This window comes from Ursus americanus, chromosome 35, assembly GCF_024610735.1.
Source record: "Ursus americanus isolate L20-20 chromosome 35, mUrsAme1.1.p, whole genome shotgun sequence".
NCBI classification, from domain to species: domain Eukaryota; kingdom Metazoa; phylum Chordata; class Mammalia; order Carnivora; family Ursidae; genus Ursus; species Ursus americanus.
The window spans coordinates 27,108,523-27,128,388 of NC_142161.1; the positions used below are offsets into that span (position 1 = coordinate 27,108,523).

Consider the following 19,866-nt stretch of genomic DNA (forward strand, 5'->3'; position numbering starts at 1 on the left):
GCAGTTGGAAAACAGGTGAATGATTAATTCTCTTAATGGACTGAGAATGTCAACAGAATATGGCCTGGAAGCTTAAAACTCATGAATGCGAGCCAGCAGGAGTGGTGGTAAATTCCTGTACAAAGTTGACGGCTCTTCAAGAACCAGGTCTAGAGCTGACATGGGAGAGAAGTTATGGGGAAGAAAACGGAAACACCCCACAGCATCTCCAAAAGTGAATCCCCCTTTCCCTGCACAGGTGTCCCTCCCCCCCCCCCCAGTAATTGGTGACTTGTACACAGGCATCCCATTTGTGTCACTGAGGACAAAAGTTCATGCAGCAAGGAGATGTTACCATGTCTTAACACATTTATTAAACGTAGCACGACTCGCTTTAATTGTTTAGTCCCTGAAAATTCACTTTAAAGAATCCATTACCTTGAGCATGCGGATTTCTCGAAGGGCGATTTTCTTAATGACAGGATCATCTTCTGATTCCAGAAATCTCTTGATGGCTACAATCTGACCGGTGTCCCTGTTTCTGCATTTGAAAACAACTCCATAGGATCCTTCGCCAATTTTCCCAATTTTTTCATACTTCTCCATCACAGAGGAATAAATCTTAGAACGGATCTTCACATAGTTCGAAGACGTCGCTTATAAAATACGGGCACGAACAGACTGCACTGAGGCCCCCACTCAACGATGGGTCTTTGTCAAGCACCTGGAACAGAAGGGCACTTGTTCAGGAGTTAGGAATCGACCCAGGTCCCTAAACCTCGCCCCTCAGCAACGGCAACGAGATCCGGGATGACAGAGCTCGCTGCCTGCGGTAACCCAATTCTAAGCGTCCGGTATACTGCCTCCAGTTAGAGCGCAATCCGCCACCCTAAAAGGACCCGCGGTGTAAGATGATCTCTCCCGTTTAATGGTAAGAGGGCACCCGATCTGAGACACGTGAGCCGGCTGCAGGACCGGAAGGCTCGGGGCTTCCCCGGTTCTCCTTCGGGTCTCAGTTCCCTTGCGCAAGGAGACACCGGCGGGGCCCCGCGGGGGCGGCGGCGAGGCTGCGGCCCGAGCTGGGGGAGCCCGGCAACCCCCGGGCGGGGCTCCACGGGGTGCGAGGCCCCCCCGCGCCGTCCCGCCGGCCCCCCGCGCCCGGCCCGCGCCGCGCAGCCTCGAGCGGCGCCACGTGGCGCCCAGGCCCCCCCGCCGTCCCGGCCCGCGCGCCCTCCCCGCCCGGCACTCACGGCCCTGCTCCCGCCTCGCCGCCCCGGCCGCAGTCCCTCTGGGAACCGGCCCGGCCCCGCTGCGCCGCTGGAGCGGGCCGCCCGCCCGGCTGTGGGGAAGGGCGCCGTGCGCGGCCCTCCGCCGGGAGACGAGGACCGCAGCTCCCGCGGGTCGAGAGAGACGCAGCTCCGGCGGCTCCGTGCGAAGACGCCTGCGCCGGCAGCGCCCTCCCAGCCCCTGCGGTCCGAGGTTCGCGGCGCGCGGCTCCCGCGCGCTCCGGGCTCTGCCCCTCCCCCGCACGCCGCGAGCGCCGCCGCCTCCGGGCCGCGAGGGACGCACGAATGAAAGGCGGAGAGAGAGGAAGAGGGAGAGGGAGGTAGGGTGCCTGAACCTGGGGAAGCCGACGCTTCCCTCCGTTAGCCTGCGGCCGCCCGTCGCCACCGACCCAGACAGCTGGGCTTCCCGCGGTGGGCGCCAGAGATTTCCACAGCCCACCTTGGTTTAGGGTTAGGGCTTTTGTCTTTTTCCTTAAGTACGCTCCAAGCCCAACGTGGGACTCAAACTCGGGACGCCGAGGTGAAGAGTCCTGTGCTCTACCGGCTGAGCCGGTCCGGTGCCCCTGTTTGGGTTCTTACTCCATCCTGCTCCCAGCCGGCTCCCGCTCGCTCACGTCTGAGCGCAGCGGCGGGACGTCCATGCACCGCGGAAATCACGCAGTAGTTCGCTACCAGGCTGACTCCGCGGTTCGGTACCATCTAGCCCGTTCCGTACGCCCAGCGTCGACAGGGTGTTTGCCCCGGAAGTGATACCCGAGCAGAGAAACGGGTCAAGCAGCATGCCCTTAAAGGTAGCTCTGGAAAGGGTTCAGGACGGAGCTGGAGCCGGGAGGAGAGGAGAGGAACTGGTGGCAGTTTTGACCACGGAGTAGCATATAGAGGGGTCCAGGGATGAGCCACAGGTGGTCTGTGAACCTCCTAGAAATTGTGGGCAAATGATAATCACTGATGTTTTTTCTGTCTCTATAGTTTTGCCTTTCCCAGGATGTGCTATAAATGTAACCTTTTGAGGCTAACAACACGTCTTTCACTTAACATGATGCGTTTGAGATTCGCCCGTGTAGTTGCATTTCTCAGTAGTTCATTCTTTTTTATTGCTGAGTAGTATTCCATTGTATGGATAAACCAGACTTTATCTGTTTCCCGTTAAAGAACGTTTGAGTTGTTTCTAGTTTGGGTGGTTATAAATCAAGCCACTATGAACAGTCATGCATGGTCTTTTGTGTGAACATATGTTTTCCTTTCTCTTGGGAAAATAATACTTAAGAGGAGTACTGCTGGGTCACAGGATAAGTATATGTTATTGCAAGTAATGGCCAAAATGTTTTCCAAAGTGACTGCGCCATTTTACATTCCTGCCAGCAAAGTTCCAATTACTCTGCATCTTTAACAGCGCTTGGTATTCGGGTCTTTCGATTTTAGCCATTCTAATAGGTAGGTAATTGTCTCTTGTGGTTTTAATTTGCATTTCCCTAATAACTAATGTTGAGCAGTTTCTCATATGCTTATTTACCTTCTGGTGTTTTCTCACAAGTTCTAGCTTTTTGTCAATTCCTTGGGGTTTTCTATGTAGACAGTCATGTCATCAGGAAGTAGGGACAGGTTAAGTTCTTCCTAACTGGTATAGCTTTTCTTTCTTTTTCTTGTCATCCTGCACTTGACAGGTCCTCCTGTGTGACATCAAACAGGAACAGTGAGAGCAGACATTTCTATTACTGATCTTAGGAGGAAAGCATTGTCTTGTACCACTAGGTATGATGTCAGATTTCTTTGTAGATGCTGTGGTAGGCAGCCTCTAAAATGGCCCTTAATGAGCCCTGCCTCCTGTTATTTATGCCCTTGTGTGTTTTCCTTCCCTTCAGCGTACGCTTGACCTCGTAACTTGCTTCTAAGGAATCAAATATGGCAAAAGTAATGGAGTATCACTTCCAAGATTAGCTTACAATGAGACAGATTTCTGCCTTGGGTACGCTCTTGCTCACGTCCCGGAGGGAATCCAGGTACCATGTTGTGAGCTGCCCTATGGCAAGGTTCTGAGGAGACCAAGAGCCAAGAATTTAGGCCCTCAGTCCCATATCCCTTGAGGAATTGAATCTTGCCAACAACGGTGTGAATGAGCTTAGAAGTGGCTCTCCCCACTGCCACTCCTGCTCCAGTGAGCTTCCAGAAGAGACTGTAGCCCCAACTGACAACAGAAGTTCAGTCCTGTGAGAGACCTTGAGCAGAGGCACTTAGCTAGTCATATCTGGATTCCTAATCTCTAGGAACTGTGAGATAATAAGTGTTTAATATTTATATGTTGGGGACTTGTTTTGCCACAATATATAACTAAAACAGAAGCCCTTTATTAGATTGAGAAAGTTTTCTATAATCCAATTAGCTGAGAATTTTTTTAAAAAATAGTGAATGGATGTTGAATTTGCCAAATACTTTTCGGCATCTATTGAGATGAGCATATGTTTTTTTCTTATTTAGTCTGTTGATGCAGTGAATTACATTCATAGATTTTAAAAATGTTGAAGGGCACCTGGGTGGCTCAGTTCATTAAGTGTCTGCCTTTGGCTCAGGTCATGATCCCAGGGTCCTGGGATGGAGCCCTATGTCAGGCTCTCTGCTCAGCAGGGAGCCTGCTTCTCCTTCAGCCTGCCACTCCACCTGCTTGTGCTCTCTCTCTCTCTGTCAAATAAATAAATAAAATCTTTAAAAATAAATGAACACAAATAAATAAAAATTTAAAAAATAGAAATGTTGAACAAAACTTCCATTCCTGGGATAAACCCAACTTGGTTCGGATGTTCTATCATTTTGATATGTTGCTGGAGTCAGTCACATTTTATTGAGGATTTTTGCATTAATATATCTGAGAGATATTGATCTATAGTTTTCTTATAATGTCTTTGTCTAGTTTTGGTGTCAGGATAATACTGATCTCATAAAATGAGTGGGGGAGTGTTTCCTTCTCTTCTGTTTTCTGGAGAAGTTTACATTAAATTGGTATTATTTATTCTTTAAAAGTTTGTTAGAATTTTCCAATAAAGCCATCTGAGTATGGAGTTTTCCTTGTTGAAATGTTTAAAACTACAGGGGCACCTGGGTGGCGCAGTCGTTAAGCGTCTGCCTTCGGCTCAGGGCGTGATCCCAGCGTCATCGGGCTCCTCCGCTATGAGCCTGCTTCTTCCTCTCCCACTCCCCCTGCTTGTGTTCCCTCTCTCGCTGGCTGTCTCTATCTCTGTCGAATAAATAAATAAAATCTTTAAAAAAAATGTTTAAAACTACAAATTCTATTTCTTTAATAAAATATGGGGCAATTAGGGTATCTGTTTCTTCTTGAGTCTTGGTAGCTTGTGTCTTCAAGAAATTTGTCTATTTTGTCTAGATATTGGAATTTATGGGTATAAAGTTGTTCATATATAATAATATTACACTATCATCCATTTAATGTTACTCATATATAATGATTTTTATATCCAGAGGTTATATAATAGTGTTCTGTATGTCATTTTTGATATTAGTAATTTGTTTTTTCCCCTTCTTTTTCTTGATCAGTTTGACTAAGTCTTATCAATGTTATTGATCTTTTAAAAGAAGCAGCTTTTGATTTAGTTGATTTTCTCTGATTTTTCTGATTTTCAATTTTGTTGATTTCATCTCTTCATTATTTTTTCGTTCTGCTTGCTTTGCTTTTAGCTGCTTTTTCTAGTTTTTTAAAGAAACCTAGACCATTGATTTTAGGTATTTCTTATTTATAATTTAAGCCTTTGATGCCATACATTTTCCTCTAAGCACTACTTTAAATGCATCCCAGAAATCTTAAGATGTTGTATTTTCATTTTCATTCAGCTCAAAGTATTTTCCAATTTATCTTGTGACTTCCTGTTTGACCCATGGGTTATTTTGAAGTGTGTTGTTTAATTTCCAACTACTTGGGGAATTTCTAGACATCTTTTTATGACTGATTTCTAGAATCAGAATTCCATTCTTTTCAGATAACTCTCTTTGTATGATTTAAATTCTTTGCAATGTATAAAGATTTGTTTTACAGCCCAGCCTATGGCCTATGTTGGTGAATGTTTCTTTTTGACAAGTTAAAAAAAATTATTTTTAAGTGATATAGGAACACCAGTGTGACTTTCTCCAGAGTTGCCTCGTCTGAAGGTCATACCAGGCTGCAGTCAGTCTGGAAAATTAACTTTATGGACTCTGCAAGGTTCAGTACCCAAGGAGCCTGGAACTGTGCCAAGTCCAGTGGCAGTTAAAGTAGGGAGCAAGGGCGCCGTTTACTCACGCCGACGTAGGCAGTGAACCGGAAAACCAGCGTGACTGGCGGCTGCACCAGTCGTTTTGTCTGGAGGAAATTGGAGCAAAATAGTAGAGGATAACTTTGAAAGGGAGACAACAGTTGATGTCACCGTGTAGTACCAAACAGAGAGGTTACTGCGGCCTCTCTACTTTCAACCACAGGCAGCGCTTTTATCGCAGGACTGAAATTCATTTACATATCAGAGAATTGTAATTCCTGGGAAGTAGGGTTCTTGGGAACTGAGACACGGTCTGGATGTGGACTCTTCTTCTCAAGCAAGAGCAAAGAACAGTGAGACACCATTATCTGTTCCTTCTTGCAGTGATCTTTTATTTGTAGTTCCGCATAATTAGAACCCTTCAGCGTCCCTGGATTACACCAACAGTACTGAGGTATTTTAGTCATTGAAGGAAGCAGTAAACATTCCGTAGGGTAACACATGGTCAAAGAGAAAGAGCCTGGGATTTGGAGTCAGAAGACTAGGATTTCTACCTTCTTACTAGTGTTTGATACTCTGCAAGATAATTACTATGGCGTAAATAACGATAACAACAACTGTTTAGTGTTTTCTTCCTGGCAGGCATTACGCTCAGAAAATTTTATACGTGAGCCTCACAAGCCCGGGAGACAGGCATCAACGTTACCGTGACGTTTCATGTGAGGAAGGTGAGTTTTAGAACGGCTAAGTCCTTTGTCTAAGGACACAAAGCTAGTGAGTTGCGAAGCGGGGATGGGAATGTAGGCAGTGAGTCCAGAACCTTTGGTCCTGACTGTTTTGTGAAAACTACCTAGCCTGTAGGGGTGGTTGCCAGGACATTTTTTTTATATATATAAAGTGTTTTGTTTTGTTTTTTTTAATTTGAGAGAGAGAGTGAGCAAGAGAACACAAGCAAGGGGAGGGGCAGAGGCAGAGGCAGACTCCCTGCCGAGCAGGACGCCCTGACGCGGGGTTCGATCCCAGGACCCCAGGATCATGACCTGAGCAGAGGGCAGACACCTGACTGGGCCACCAAAGCGCCCCAGTTGTCAGGACTTTTGAATGAAGGTATAGGACATTGGGAGTTGACCCCAAGTACTTACAGTGCACAATGTGGCACCCTCCTTTTTTAAAGCTGCGGGGAAGCTGAGTCTTGTCATCACGCTTCCTTCTCACAGGAGTCCAGCGACTTCCTCTGTGTGCAGCCCCGACACTCTGGAGAACCAACCTCCCCGAGCTTGGGCAGAGTACTGACACCTCCTCTGAGTGCTGAACACAGGGCAGTGCTGGAAGCTTTTTCTTTTTTTTTTTTTTTCCCAATTATATTTCCTTAAGGAAAAGGGAGTTGAGTCACCATGATCTTAAAATGACACTATATAGCTGCTTGAGGAAATACTTGAATTCACTTTCCCTGCTTTAAGTGGATTTGGAAAGGAAATCATTTCATGGGCACACACAGAAAATAGTTAATAACTACCATTTAGGGATACTTACCTTTCAGGCTCAATAACCACACTATCTCTAATCTTTGTAATAATCCCACACGGTTGGATATATTAACTGGTTGGAATTTTTAAGGGCCCCATTTTATAAAAGAAGAAGCTGAGGCTGGGAGAGGTTGGTCAAAGTAGACAAGCGTCCCAGCTCTCCAGGCTGGACAGGCAGGTCTCAAACGCAGCCCCGTCTATTTGCCAGGCCCGTGCTACAGGCATGGCGGCAACGAAGACCCTCTGTGAACAACCTGAAGCGACAGATGACTGCTAAACATTACAAAACCGGGCATGGAAGTAACTTCCCCTTGAATGGAGACTGCTGAATTAATGTAAATAGGGAAAATAAATGTAAATTAAATAAGGGCCTATCATCCTTGACTTTATATGTGAGCCTGACCAACAGTGAAATTAAGTATTTTCAGCCCAAATTAACATAACCTTAGTTATTTTGTGTGTGTTTTTCCCTTTAAATACTGGGTCAGACTCTTGATTTCAGCTCAGGTCATGATCTCAGATCGAGCCCTGTGTCTGGGTTTTGCGCTGAGCTTGGAGCCTGCTTGAGATTCTCTCTCCCCCCTCCCTCTGCCGCTCCCCACTGCACTCACACGTGCACTTGGTCTCTCTCTAAAATAAATAAATACTTACTGCATCTTACATACGGCAAGCCGTCCTTTTAAAGTACCTCCTCTTCTAAAAAGCCTTCTTTGTTTCTGAATCTTCCTTTAACAACATCAGCACCTTTTTTTGCATCTCCAGATTTTAAAGCAACCACATGTACTTTCACCCTCGAACCCAAATGCCTTAAGAGCTCAGCAATAGTAACACTAAAACCTCGGGAGAGTTCCGTGGCTGGCCCTGGGCTACCCGTAGATGAGTCACTGTGTACGATGGTCCTTCTTCAGGAAAATGAGCTTCAAAACCTCAAAGTGGACATCTCTTTGCCACCTTGACCAGCTGATTGCCCACCATACTTATCTTAAATCTTAAGGCTGTATGTATGTTTCCATATTTTATGATTTTGAATCCTTACGTGCTAGAAAAAAGGGTAAATTTCCAAAGGTAAATTTATGAGACTGAAGAAATAGGAAAACACATTAATGACTTTCTGAACTCCAGGTTAAAGCCGTGACACGGAAATAGCTGTTTGGAAAGCAGGCTTTTCCTGAGAGCTGGCGCGCGGCGGCCACCACACTGGGCTCGGGTGACCAAGAAGTGACTTTCCCGAGCTCAAACACCATGTCTGTGTACATGGCCGTTGCTCCCGCCTCTCCACTCTCAGCTGCTTCTGTTGTAAAACGGGACCTTAATAATTCCAGCCAGTTAATATATCCAACCATATAGGATTGTTATAAAGATTAGAGATAATGTGGTTATTGAGCCTGAAACGTAAGTGTCCCTAAATGGTAGTTATTAACTATTTTCTGTGTGTGTCCATGAAATGATTTCCTTTCCAAACCCACTTAAAGCAAGAAGGAAACTAGATAGGAGAACATGGAGGGCTTTTCAGAATACTTCCCAAGGGTCTGGGAAGACGAGAAGGTTCACCTGGCATTTGAGGAAAGAGATGCAGAAAATGTATATGAGGCATTCAGAGTCAAAAAAACAAATTTGCTCTGGGCAGCAAACGGGCCGAGAACCTGGGTCTCAATTCTGATTTGTATTCTTTCCACCTGCCATACCCCACTGCGGCTTCAAATTAGGGAACTCTAGTTATAGGGCTAAAGAAATAGAAATCTGCCTTAAGAAAACCCAGTATCAAAATAGAAATATCCATGGGTGTGACAAGGTGGGGGAGAGGACAGGCAGTGTGAATTATTTGCATTTTAAAAATACTCTTTACTTAAAGTAAGATTTCTTTTCATATCGATGGTTATAAAACTGCATTCATTTCTTGAATGGAATTAATACGTTAAGTCGTCTCAACTTTGTGATGCTTATTCACTGGTTTCTAAATACCTCTTCGTACAAACAGAAACCACTGGATCCTAGCTACATCTCCCATGTCAACCATTGACTCTGGAGGCATCTGTTGACCCAAAAGATGTAAACAGTTTCATAAGGTCATCTTTAGGCTGCAGACATGCCGAGGGGTGAGTGAAGATCATCGTTACAAAACCGCAGAAGGAAATCCTATTATTGTAAGCAGCTTGCACAGGTCATCAAGTATCAGCAGTGAGGCTTTGTGAGGCACCTAAAACGAATCCACGTGCGGGTCCTTCTAAAAATACTCATTTAAACAATATTTCCCCCAACTGGTAAGAAATCCTGCACCTTACACAGCAACATATTTATTTTTCTTCAGTGTCATCTGACCTGATTTTCCTAGTAAGAGCATGAACTCTGGAGCCAGACGGCATCTCTAGCTCGGCTATGAGCCATCTGTGAGGACTCAGGCCAGTGACTCGACCTCCTTCTGCTTCCTTTGTGTCGTCTGCAACATAGATAGGAGCCACCTTCCAAGGCGCTGTGAGGGGTGAGTGCTGTACCCGTGTTAGCCTTTATTGCTACTATCACCATGCTAGGAATCATCTGCATACTACTTTCTGTTCAGGTGGGAACTTCATGTACCTACTAAAATGTCTTCTATACTTTCCTGAAACCACGCAAATTTATAGATTCACTCAAAGCCTACCAGTGAAAGCATATCGTTTTAGTCACTCAGAGTCCTAAGCAACGCTCGTAGGGTCCTTCTCAGGAAGCCGTGCTTCCCACTCTCTGAGCAGCCCTCGTTCCACCACAGTGTGCCGCCGCTCAGCGGACGGTCTCGGAGGAAGGGGACAGCACACGATGGAGGGCCAGCCAGACCTGGGTTCTGATCTGGATTCGACCCTTTTTTGTGAAACCAGGAAAATTACTTCTTGTCCTGGTCTGGGATTTTTTTCTCTTTTCTCTCTCTTTTTATTAACTTTTTTTTTTTTTTGAGGTAATTGCAGATTCACATGCAGTTGTAAAGATCCTGTAAACTGTCTGCCCGGATTCCCCCGTTGGTAACGTCTTGCCAAACTAGGGTACAGTATCACAACTGGATATTCACACCTATGAAGTCAACCTACAGAACCACTCTATCACCACAGATACCCCTCACGCACCCTTCCCCCCACCCCCGAGCCGTGCTTATCAATAAGTTCTTCTGCGGGCCTAGGTGGGTAAATACCTAGAGCCGGGATGGTGGGATTATACGGCAAACGTCTGTGTAACCTTCCAAGGCACCACCATATGGTTTTTCACAATGGCTGTACCATTCGCACACTCATCAGCAAACCAGGAGAGTCCCAGGTGCTCCGCATCCTTGCAAGCACTTGGTACTGTCTTTCCTTTATTTTTAAATGGTGTTAAGATGCATGTAACATACGATTTCCTATCTTCACCATTTCGAGTGGACCGCTCGGTGGTATTAAGTACTTTCATGCTGTTGTGCAGCTGCCTCCACCAGCTTAGAGCTCTGTCCTTCTTGTAAAATGGAAACGCTGTACTCAGTGTACAATAACTTCCCATTCCCCCCGCCCCGGCCTCTGGCAATTGGCGTTCTGTTTTCCTACTTCATGTTTCATGTTTTAGCTATCGCGAATAATGTCGCTGTGGATATAGGTGTACAGATATCTCTTTGAGACCCTGACTTCAGTCTTGGGTACGCCAGAAGTAGGATTGCTGGATCGTAGGGTAATTCTATTTTTGATTTTGTGAGGAACTACCGTACTGTTTTCCACAGCAACTGCACCGTTTCACATTCTCACCAACAGCCCACAAGGGTTCCAATTTCTCCACATCCTCACTCACACTTGTTACTTTCTTTTTCTTTGTTTTCTTGATAATAGTCACCCTAATGGGTGTGGGGCGGTAGCTCACTGTGGTTTTGAATTGTCGACTGGGATCCTAGTTGCCAACCACAGAAGCCACTTCAGCTAGTTTCAGCAGAAGGGGATTTATTAAGGGATATTCAGTAGTTTGTAGAATCTCCAGGAGAGGCAGATGGGCGGGACTGGAGCTGCACAGCTGGAAACAACACCACACCCGCCGTGCAGGACCGCCTCGGCCGGACCCCAGCACTGCCGCCGATGGCGGGATGTGACGCGCAAGGCTCTCCATCATTCCCTTATAAGTAACTGTGTCATCCTGAGCAACGGGCTGCGCTCTCAGCCTTTCTCCTCGACTAGAAGGGGGCTGAGGTACCAAATCACCGTCTAGCTCTCTGGTGCCGCACGGCTGTGAGAGCAGACTCTGGAGGGCAGCTTCTGATGTGGAGCAGAAAGGAGAAAGCAGACAAGCCTGGCCCTTCAAGGACTCCTGAACTCCTGCGGGAAGAAAGGACACCAGGGGACCTCAAAATGATGGGGGTGTGTGTGTGTTCTTTCCAGTGTCACTGTGGCTGCTCTCAGGTGGTATAAGTAAATTGTGCTGTCAGTAGAAACAGCACAGTAAGCGGCAGAAAAGTTAAGAGTTTGTGGAGTACCCTTTCTTCAGGCGGCCAGGATGATGGTAGGCGTTCAGACTAAGCATGCCTATCGAAAGCAGCCCACCATCTTTCAAAATAAGAAGAGGATCCTGCTTGGAGGAACTGGCAAGGAGAAGCTCCTGGAATATTACAGAAACATCGGTCTGGGCTTCATGGTGCCCCAGGAGGCCTTGAGAGCACCTATATTGGCAAGAAATGCCCCTATAATGTCTCCCTCCGAGGGCGGATTCTGTCTGGCGTGGTGACCAAGAGGAAGATGCATAGGACCACTGTCATCGTCTGAGACGTCCTCCACTACATCTGAAAGTACAACCACAGGACCATGTCTGTGCACCTGTCACCCTGCTTCAGGGATGTCCAGATGGGTGACATCGTCACGGTGCGTGAGTGCCAGCCCTTGAGCAAGACTGTGCCCTTCAACGTGCTCAAAGTCACGAAGGCTGCTGGCACCAAGAAGCACGTCCAGAAGTTCTGAGACTAGACATCTGTGCACACCGCTGAAGAAAATAATTTTCCCAGTCAAAAAGATTTTGTGGATTACTTAAGTATCTAGAAATTCTGTCCTCCTGGATGGGATAGACGTGGACACAGACTGCTAACTGAACCATTCTATCGTCCATTCCTTTGTTACTCTTATCTTTGGTCTATCGCGGGTGCCCCAGGTTCATTGTGCCCAAGTGTGACAGAAATAGTCTCTAAAAATATACTTTCTGGTACACAGTGGGTACCGTACTAAAATTTATTGAATAAATATGCCCCTTCTGGCACTAGAAACGGGCTTTCGTGCATTGTTCACTCACTGCTGTTCGTTTCCCTTAGTCTGAAGAAGAATGTTCAGAAATTATAAAAATAGGTACATTATGTGATACTAACTGGGGACCCAGGGTCTTTCAAACAAAAATCCCACAAGTTGGGTGTAAATTGATGAGAAGAAGATTCTTTTCCCTGTTTGTACTCAATGATAATGATGGAATGGTAGGAATGGAGATTAATTATTATTTATCAAGTAACTATTTCCTGTAAGCTACTGTAGATGCAAAATTGAAAAAATGTACAGTCCTTGTGCTTGGGCATTAATTCCAGAGAGGAAGATAGAAATATAAATAATTAGAATATAGTATGGTAAGCCTTAGTAAAAATAAGTACAAAGCGTGGTATTATATTATTTTAAATCATTTGCATTTTGGAGAGAGATATATACAAAAGTATGGAAAAGGCAACAATTAAAAAAAAGACTTCATTTTCCATAGTCTAGTGATTCCCACCATTACTGTCTTTTTTTTTTTAAGTTTTTTTCCTCTTTTTAAGATTTATTTATTTGTCAGAGAGAGGGCACTTGCACAAGCAGGGGGAGTGGGAGGGGCAGAGGCAGAGGGAGAAGCAGGCTCCCCGCAGAGCAAGGAGCCTGATGCGGGGCTTGATCTCAGGACCCTGGGATCATGACCTGAGCCGAAGGCAGACGCTCAACCGACTGAGCCACCCAGGCGCCCCTGTACCCTTACTATCTTAAGATCAAGTAGAGAGTTTGATAAAGGAGAGTGTGTGTGCGTAAATCTAACACACACGGACACAGTTTTAAGTTGGGAAGACAAGATGTAGCTTTTAATATTTTAATATTTTTAAATTTTTAATATTTTAAGCTTGATAAATATTAAGACTATTCAGATGGCAATGGCGAAGCCTTCTTCAACTTGTCTCAAAAAGAAGAGTGGAGCCATCTTTAAGACACAGGTCAAAAGCCACCTTATACAAAAAGTCTTAACAGACCCTCCCGCTGGAATCCGTCTCTCCCCACCGTGCTGCCGGTCCGCCTGGGGTTAGCGCTCTTTTGCCTTTGTCGATTTCAAGTTAGACTGTGTGCTCACTGAGAGCTCGGACTTTGTTTTACTCCTGTTTGTCTCCCTCCAAGGGCACTGCCACACACAGTAGGTGTTTGATATGCATACGCTGAATTAAATTGAATGTTGGAAGCCTCCCTCCCTCCCTCTCTCTCTCTCTCTCTCTCTCTCGAAGGGCGTGCTATGTGCTGGAAACTGGAATCCATGTGCATTTTCAAAGGCTGAGAAGAGTTTAAGTTCACCATTTGAATTTATGGAACCACAATGAAAAAGCAGAATGAGTTACTATATTTTGGCTAATCACAATTGATGAGATGATTTTTTACTAATTTTAAGATATATGTCAAGAATATTGATTTATTGTTGCTTTACCAGATACTGAAAATTTCTAGGTTGTTCTTGCTAAAACTTAGTGGTGTAGAAGTATAGAGAATTATGTGGTAATACAAAGAGAAAGGAATCTGCAGAGAGTTCATTTAGACATGAGTTGCCAGTAACTCTTACATGAGTCTTTTTTATTAAGTCTTCCTAAAGACACTGTTTAGAGAAAGGGCCGCGGTAAAATGGTATAAAGTGATTATACCTCCTTTTGGTGCCTTTAAAATTCCAACTTTACAGATACTAGAAAATAAGTTAAGGGAAAGTGACACAAACATAATTTATTAGGTGACGCTCTTGGGATTTGCGTTGTTTTGGATAGTGTGTGGGTCCCTCTTTCGCAGATTGTATCTCAAGTGGTCCCTCCATAACAGTCTAGGCCAAATAATGGCCCTAGATATATTATTTGCCTATTTAATGTCTTTCGGTTCCAAACTAACCCTTCCTCTTATTCCTTTTTTAAAAGATTTAATTAATTATTTTAGCTAGAGTGAGCAAGTGTGTGAGCCAGGGGCAGAGGGGCAGGGAGAGGGACAAGCAGACTCCCCAACACGGGGCTCCAACTCACGACCCTGAGATCACGACCTGAGCCGAAATTGAGAGTCCAACGCCCAACCCACTGAGCCACCCTGGTGCCCCCAAACCAATCCTTCTATATTCTGTTCAGTTATGCTGCGGCTGCTGTTCTGCAAACGATATTTTCAGAATCCATTCCAGTAAGGTTGGACCAACTGGAGACACGAGGAGGAGAATGGAGAGTAGAAAAGGAGAAAAACCATTTTTTTTTGCATTTCTTGCTATTCCTTACCTGTGGGAGTTCTCCCTAGCTTCAGCTTCTTTTGACCCTTCCAGAAGCTGCATTGTGACACACCTCCAGAGGCACCAGGCAGCTTCTCCTCTCAAGGTGTGAGCCCCAACTTCAGGGGCCCCTCCCTCCAAGCTCCTGATGAGCTCGGGGCAGCCAGGCAGCAGCCCCTCCACGGAGGTCGGAGGTCGGAGCGCCGTCTTACCAGCTTTGCTCCTCGGAATCTCCCATCCTGTCGGGGGTAGTTGCTTCCTGCAGTCCCTGTTCTCCCTGGGTTCTCTCCAGGTCCTGTTTCTGCTCACATCTGTGCAACAAGCCCACGTATTAATTCTCTAGAAAATACCCACTTGGTTTCTTGTTTTGTTGCCTAGATTCTGACTGATATTCTTAGACTCAATAATTTTAACTGATTTACCCCCAATACTTTCCTCATTTTCAGAAAACGAAGGTATTTGCAATACGTGCATTTTATAGGAGCAAGGTCATACACGAGTATAAGGTTACTAGTTACACACGAGTGAGCTACTGCATTACTGACTCAATGTTCGTTCTATTGTCCTTTAATACAACAAATGTTACTAACTGCCTCCTACCTGTCGGGAACTGTGTGGGGCTGGGGAAGCAGATACACATGTCCTTGTTCCTTATCCTTAGGACAGAAAGGAATTCCTACCTAGTCTATGGTAATAGGAGCTTTAATAAAGGAGGCACAAGCGGTTGTGGGACCCTGGAGAAGGCGATTTTGTACACTGGGCTTTAAGGATTTTTTTTTAAAGATTTTATTAACTTATTTGACAGAGAGAGCAAGAGAGCACAAACAGGGGGAGCAGCAGAGGCAGAGGGAGAAGCAGGCTCCCCGCGGAGCAGGGAGTCTGATGTGGGGCTCGATCCCAGGACCCTGGGATCAGATGCTTAACCGACTGAGCCACCCAGGCGCCCCTGGGCTTTAAGGCATTTCCGTGGACACTGGTACTCACTGTGGGTTTTCAGAAACCACGAACAGAAGTATATGCTTGAAAGCTGCGTACAGTCAGTGCTTTGCATGGAGCAGTTACCTGTCGAAGGGCTGGGGCGTTCTGGCAGGTGCCCACAGACTAGCATAGAGCCCTGGATTCTCTGTGTCCTGTAGTATTAACGAAGGAACAAATCCAGGAAGATTTAGATTTGACACACATGACCAGGATGAAGTCATAGACCCAAAATTAAATGTCATATTTAGCGTGTGCTAAATCTTACACTTAACCAAAATGGCGGAGGAAAGAGCTTGTGGGTGGAGATCATAATGATTTAACCAACTGTTTCACTCACACGTGGTGAGTGGTTTTGGTTTTTTTAAGCTTCAGCAAGTGACGATTTGTAACTACCCAGGACATCTGTTGCTTGTACCAGCTCAGCATCCATTTACCCTTCTGTGGAAAGCCCCACACTCCTTCCTTTTTCTGCTTTGGGTGACTGTCTCGCTGTGACTGCTGTTCAAGCCACCTTCCCCTCCGTGGGAGAGGGATGACCAACTCGAGGCTGAGCAGATTCTCTTCCCCCAGAACCCGAATCTTGCGTGAACGGGCACAAGTGGATTCCTCCTGAGGCCCCAAGGGGGGCCATGCCCTGGCTCCTGCAACTAGCTCCTCTCTGAGCCCAGTTCTGCAGCGTTTTCTTGAATCCATAACAAAGAACAGCCCAAGAACCCTGATACAAAAGCTTAACTATCAATTACGTTTATTTCAGATACAGTTTCCTCCGTCTGGGATGCTTTCCATTTCCAAGTACAGTACTTCCTTCAGAGGTGCGGACCAGTTTAATGGCTTTCATAGATATTTGAGCTATACTTGGTAGGTCTCTATTTATATGGTGGTAAAGGGACTGTCTTGATTCAGACAGATGGAGCTGGGATTCACCCCAACTTTCCAGTTAGCTTCGTGTGCGAGTGTGGCAGCTATGGGTAGTTGTCAATCAGATCTCCTTCAACAGAGTGCCTGCTGCAAGAGAGTAGTTAACCCTCAGAACTCAGCTCAGCTGTGTCCGAGCTTGCGCGTGGCTGCCCCCAGCTATGACTGAGTTCCCTTGGTTTGGAAAGCTGAGCCCATCTTTTCTCACAGGAAAATCCTCTCGTGGGCGGTCTTTGCTCTGGGGCTCCCCCACTGACTGGCCGGGACGCAGAGCTGCATGCCGTCTGAGGCTCTGGCAAGCCCTTCCTCCTCCCCTTCTCATTTCACGGGTGTCCGATCTGCAGGGGCCTCCCGCCTCACTCCTGCTCTTTCCTTCTCCACCTGGCTGGTCCCCAGCAAATCTCCTGCGCTGTAACCCCACCTTCTGTGGAACAGCCTGTGACAATGACTAACCTCTCTGGTTTTCTCACTTACAAAGTAGGAGCCCACTTCTGATATCAGTGTGTTAAGGTTGAAAATTAGAGAACATTCTCCCCAGTACAGGTCTTGGCACAGACTCTACTGTTGTTTATCGACGTACGTGCAAAAAAAAACACAAAAATGCATCAACCATCCAGGTAGGCTTGCTGAGAAGTGCAAAATGGAACGCTTCCAGCTCCTCAAAAGCATCCCCTCCTGCCCCATCTAACCGTGATTCCCTCCCTCCTCAAAAGTAAGCAGGCTCCTGTAGTGGTTTCTGGCACTACAGATCAGTTTGCCTGCTTTGGAACTCCATTTAAGTGAAATCATACAGGATCCTTTTAATGTTTTTGAATGTCTGGATTCTTACCTGGAACCTTGTATTTATCTGGGGGGAGAGGTGTTGAAATGCATGTTGTTGTCGGTAGTTCATTCTTTTTGCATCGCGGTGCTGGACTTGTACACGTCTCACAACTTATCCTTTCAACTGTAAATGGGCATTTGGGTTATTTCCAGTTTTTGGAAACTATGAATAACGCTGCTGTGAACAGTCTTGTAGGTCTTTTGGTAAACGTGTTTTTGAGGCATACACCGAGGATTGGAAATGCTGGGTTCTGAGATGTGTCCGTTGGGCTTGTTTTTCGAAGTGGTCGTACCGATTTCCATTCCTCCCAACAGGAGATGAGGTGCCGCTGTTCCGCAGCCACACCAGCACTTCGTAATGTCCTCTCTCTGCATTTTAGTCATTCTGGTGGGGTGTGTAATGGTATTGTACCGTGGTCTTATTTTGTAGCGGAATTATTGTTTCAATTTGTATTTCTCTGGTAATGAATGGATTTGAATACCTTTATAAATATTTATGGACCCCCTGGATGTTCTTTTTCTGTTTAGCTTTATTCAGGTATATTTAAAATACCATAAAATGTAGTCATTTTAAGTGTGCAGATAAATGATTTTTAATAAGTTTACAGTTGTGCAGCTATCATCACAGTCTCATTTTTTAAAAGATTTTATTTATTTGAGATAGTGAGAGAGAGCGCACGAGCAGGGGGAGGGGCAGAGGGAGAAGCAGGGTCCCCGCTGAGCAGGGAGCTGGAACCAAAGGCAGACACGTAACCGCCTGAGCCACCCAGGCGCCCCATCCTTTTTTTGTTTTTTTAAAAATTTACTTATTGGGGGGGGAGGGACAAAGGGAGAGGGAGAGAGACGCGCCAGCAGACTCCCTGCCGAGTGCAGAGCTTGAGGTGGGGCTTGATCTCGTGACCGGAGATCAGGACCTGAGCCCAAACCAAGAGTCCGACACTCAACCGACTGAGCCACCCACGGGCCCCCCCAGCCACATTTTAGAACATTTCCATCATAACAAAAGAAACTTCATGCTCACTTACAGTCACTCTCCCTTCTCAACCCTGGCCCCTAGTCTACCTTCTGTCTCCATAGAATTGCCTTTTTGGACATTTCATATAATCATCACAATACATGATCTTTTATGCCTAGTTCCTTTGACCTCACACGTTTCTCAGGTGCATCTGCATGGTGGCATTATCAGTGCGTTGCTGAAGAGTATTCCATTGCATGGAGGGGATACATGTTGTTTCTCCATTTATCAGCTGGTGGGTATTTGGGTTGCTTCTACTTGTTGGCTATTCTGGATAATGCGCCTTTGGGCATTTGCATACAAGTCTTTCTGTGGACGTGTTTTCTCTTGGGCAGATACCTAGGAGTGGAATTGCTGGGTCATACGGTAAATCGATGTTTACTATTTTTAGAAATGGCCAAACTGTCTTCCAGAGTATTGGGCCATTTTACATTCCCACTAGCAGCGTAAGCGCCCTGACTTCCCCACAATCTCACCAGTATGTGTGTGTGTCTGTCCTATTTTAGCCATTTTGGTGGGTGTGTAAAAGTACTGCGTTGCTTTAATTTGCGTTCCTCTGATCACCAAGGAGGTGGAATACATTTCCATGTATTTTTTGACTACCTGTGTGTTACCTTTTGTGAAGTGCTTGTTCAAAATCTTTTGCCCATTTTTCTATTGAGTTGTCTGCCTTTTTTGTTTTTAAAGATCTTATTATTTTTTTTAAGTAATCTCTACACCCAACGTGGGGCTCCAACTCCCAAACCTGAGATCAAGAGCCGTATGTTCTCCCGACTCAGCCAGCCGGTGCCCGTCTGCCTTTTCTCTTGATGATTTGTGGAAGTTCTTTGTGTCTTTTGGGTACGTGTGGACATATGTAATGCAAGCCTCTCTCCATTTTGTGGCTTGTCCTTTCCTTCTTATAAGGGTGTCCTTTGATAACAGAGTATCTTAATTTTAATTAAGTCCATTTTATCTAAACTTTTTCTTTTATGGTCAAAGCCTTAATGGTCTGTTTGGGAAATCTTTGCTTACCCAAGTTTGTGAAGATACTGTTTGATTTTAAAAGCATTATTGTTTCATATACCTTGGATTCTTTACAATCTATTTGGTATTTTTGTTGTGTGAGGAAGAGTCAAGACTCCCTTGATTTTCTGTTGTTTTCAATAAATTTTCAATATAATTTATTGAAAAGGCTATTCTTTGCTTCACTCCAAGGCAGTGTGTCTGTCAAAAACTAAGGTTCAGTGTGGCTCGGTCTCGGGACTCAGGACTGAATCTCCCGGTCTCTCTTCACGCCAGTGTCGCCCTATCTTCACGCCTGCAGTGGCTTCATCATCTCTTGAAATCTGATAGCCTAAGACTCCCGGGTTTGTGTTTCTTCTTCGAGATTGTCTTCAGCATCCCTGACCCTCTGCATTTCATGTCATTTTAGAATCAATGCGTCAATTTCTTTAGAAAGATCTGCTGGGATCACACACAATCTTTACATCAACTGGCAGCTTTACAACACCAAACCTAATTCTGGGGCACCTGGGTGGCTCAGGCGGGTAAGCATCTGCCTTCGGCTCAGGTCATGATCCCGGGGTCCTGGGATCGAGTCCTTCATCGGGCTCCTTGCTCAGCAGGAAGCCTGCTTCTCCCTCTGCCTGCTG

The 19,866-nt window shown here is 45.7% G+C and overlaps 1 protein-coding gene and 1 pseudogene across 10 annotated transcripts in view; one reads left to right on the forward strand and one right to left on the reverse strand.

Moving 5' to 3' along the window:
* Window positions 1-1,976, reverse strand: part of CDKL1 (cyclin dependent kinase like 1) — a 56,947-nt gene extending 54,971 nt beyond the window's left edge. For 3 of the 9 annotated variants that reach the window (XM_087858971.1, XM_087858973.1, XM_087858972.1), the window contains exons 1-2: window positions 1,705-1,971; window positions 418-703 (exon numbers count right to left, since the gene is read on the reverse strand). In XM_087858971.1, coding sequence (XP_087715097.1) covers window positions 418-585 — 168 coding nt within the window. In that variant the 5' untranslated portion in view covers window positions 586-703; window positions 1,705-1,971. Of the gene's footprint in view, window positions 1-417; window positions 1,091-1,229; window positions 1,469-1,600 lie in introns of those variants that run through there. The other 6 variants (XM_087858974.1, XM_045798841.2, XM_045798832.2 and 3 more) reach the window with 6 other exon arrangements.
* Window positions 1,977-2,294: 318 nt separating this feature from the next.
* Window positions 2,295-17,036, forward strand: LOC148107145 (small ribosomal subunit protein uS17 pseudogene; annotated as a pseudogene). Its single transcript, XR_015722980.1, has 2 exons — window positions 2,295-6,231; window positions 6,721-17,036. The product of XR_015722980.1 is annotated as a small ribosomal subunit protein uS17 pseudogene (transcript).
* Window positions 17,037-19,866: the final 2,830 nt, after the last annotated feature.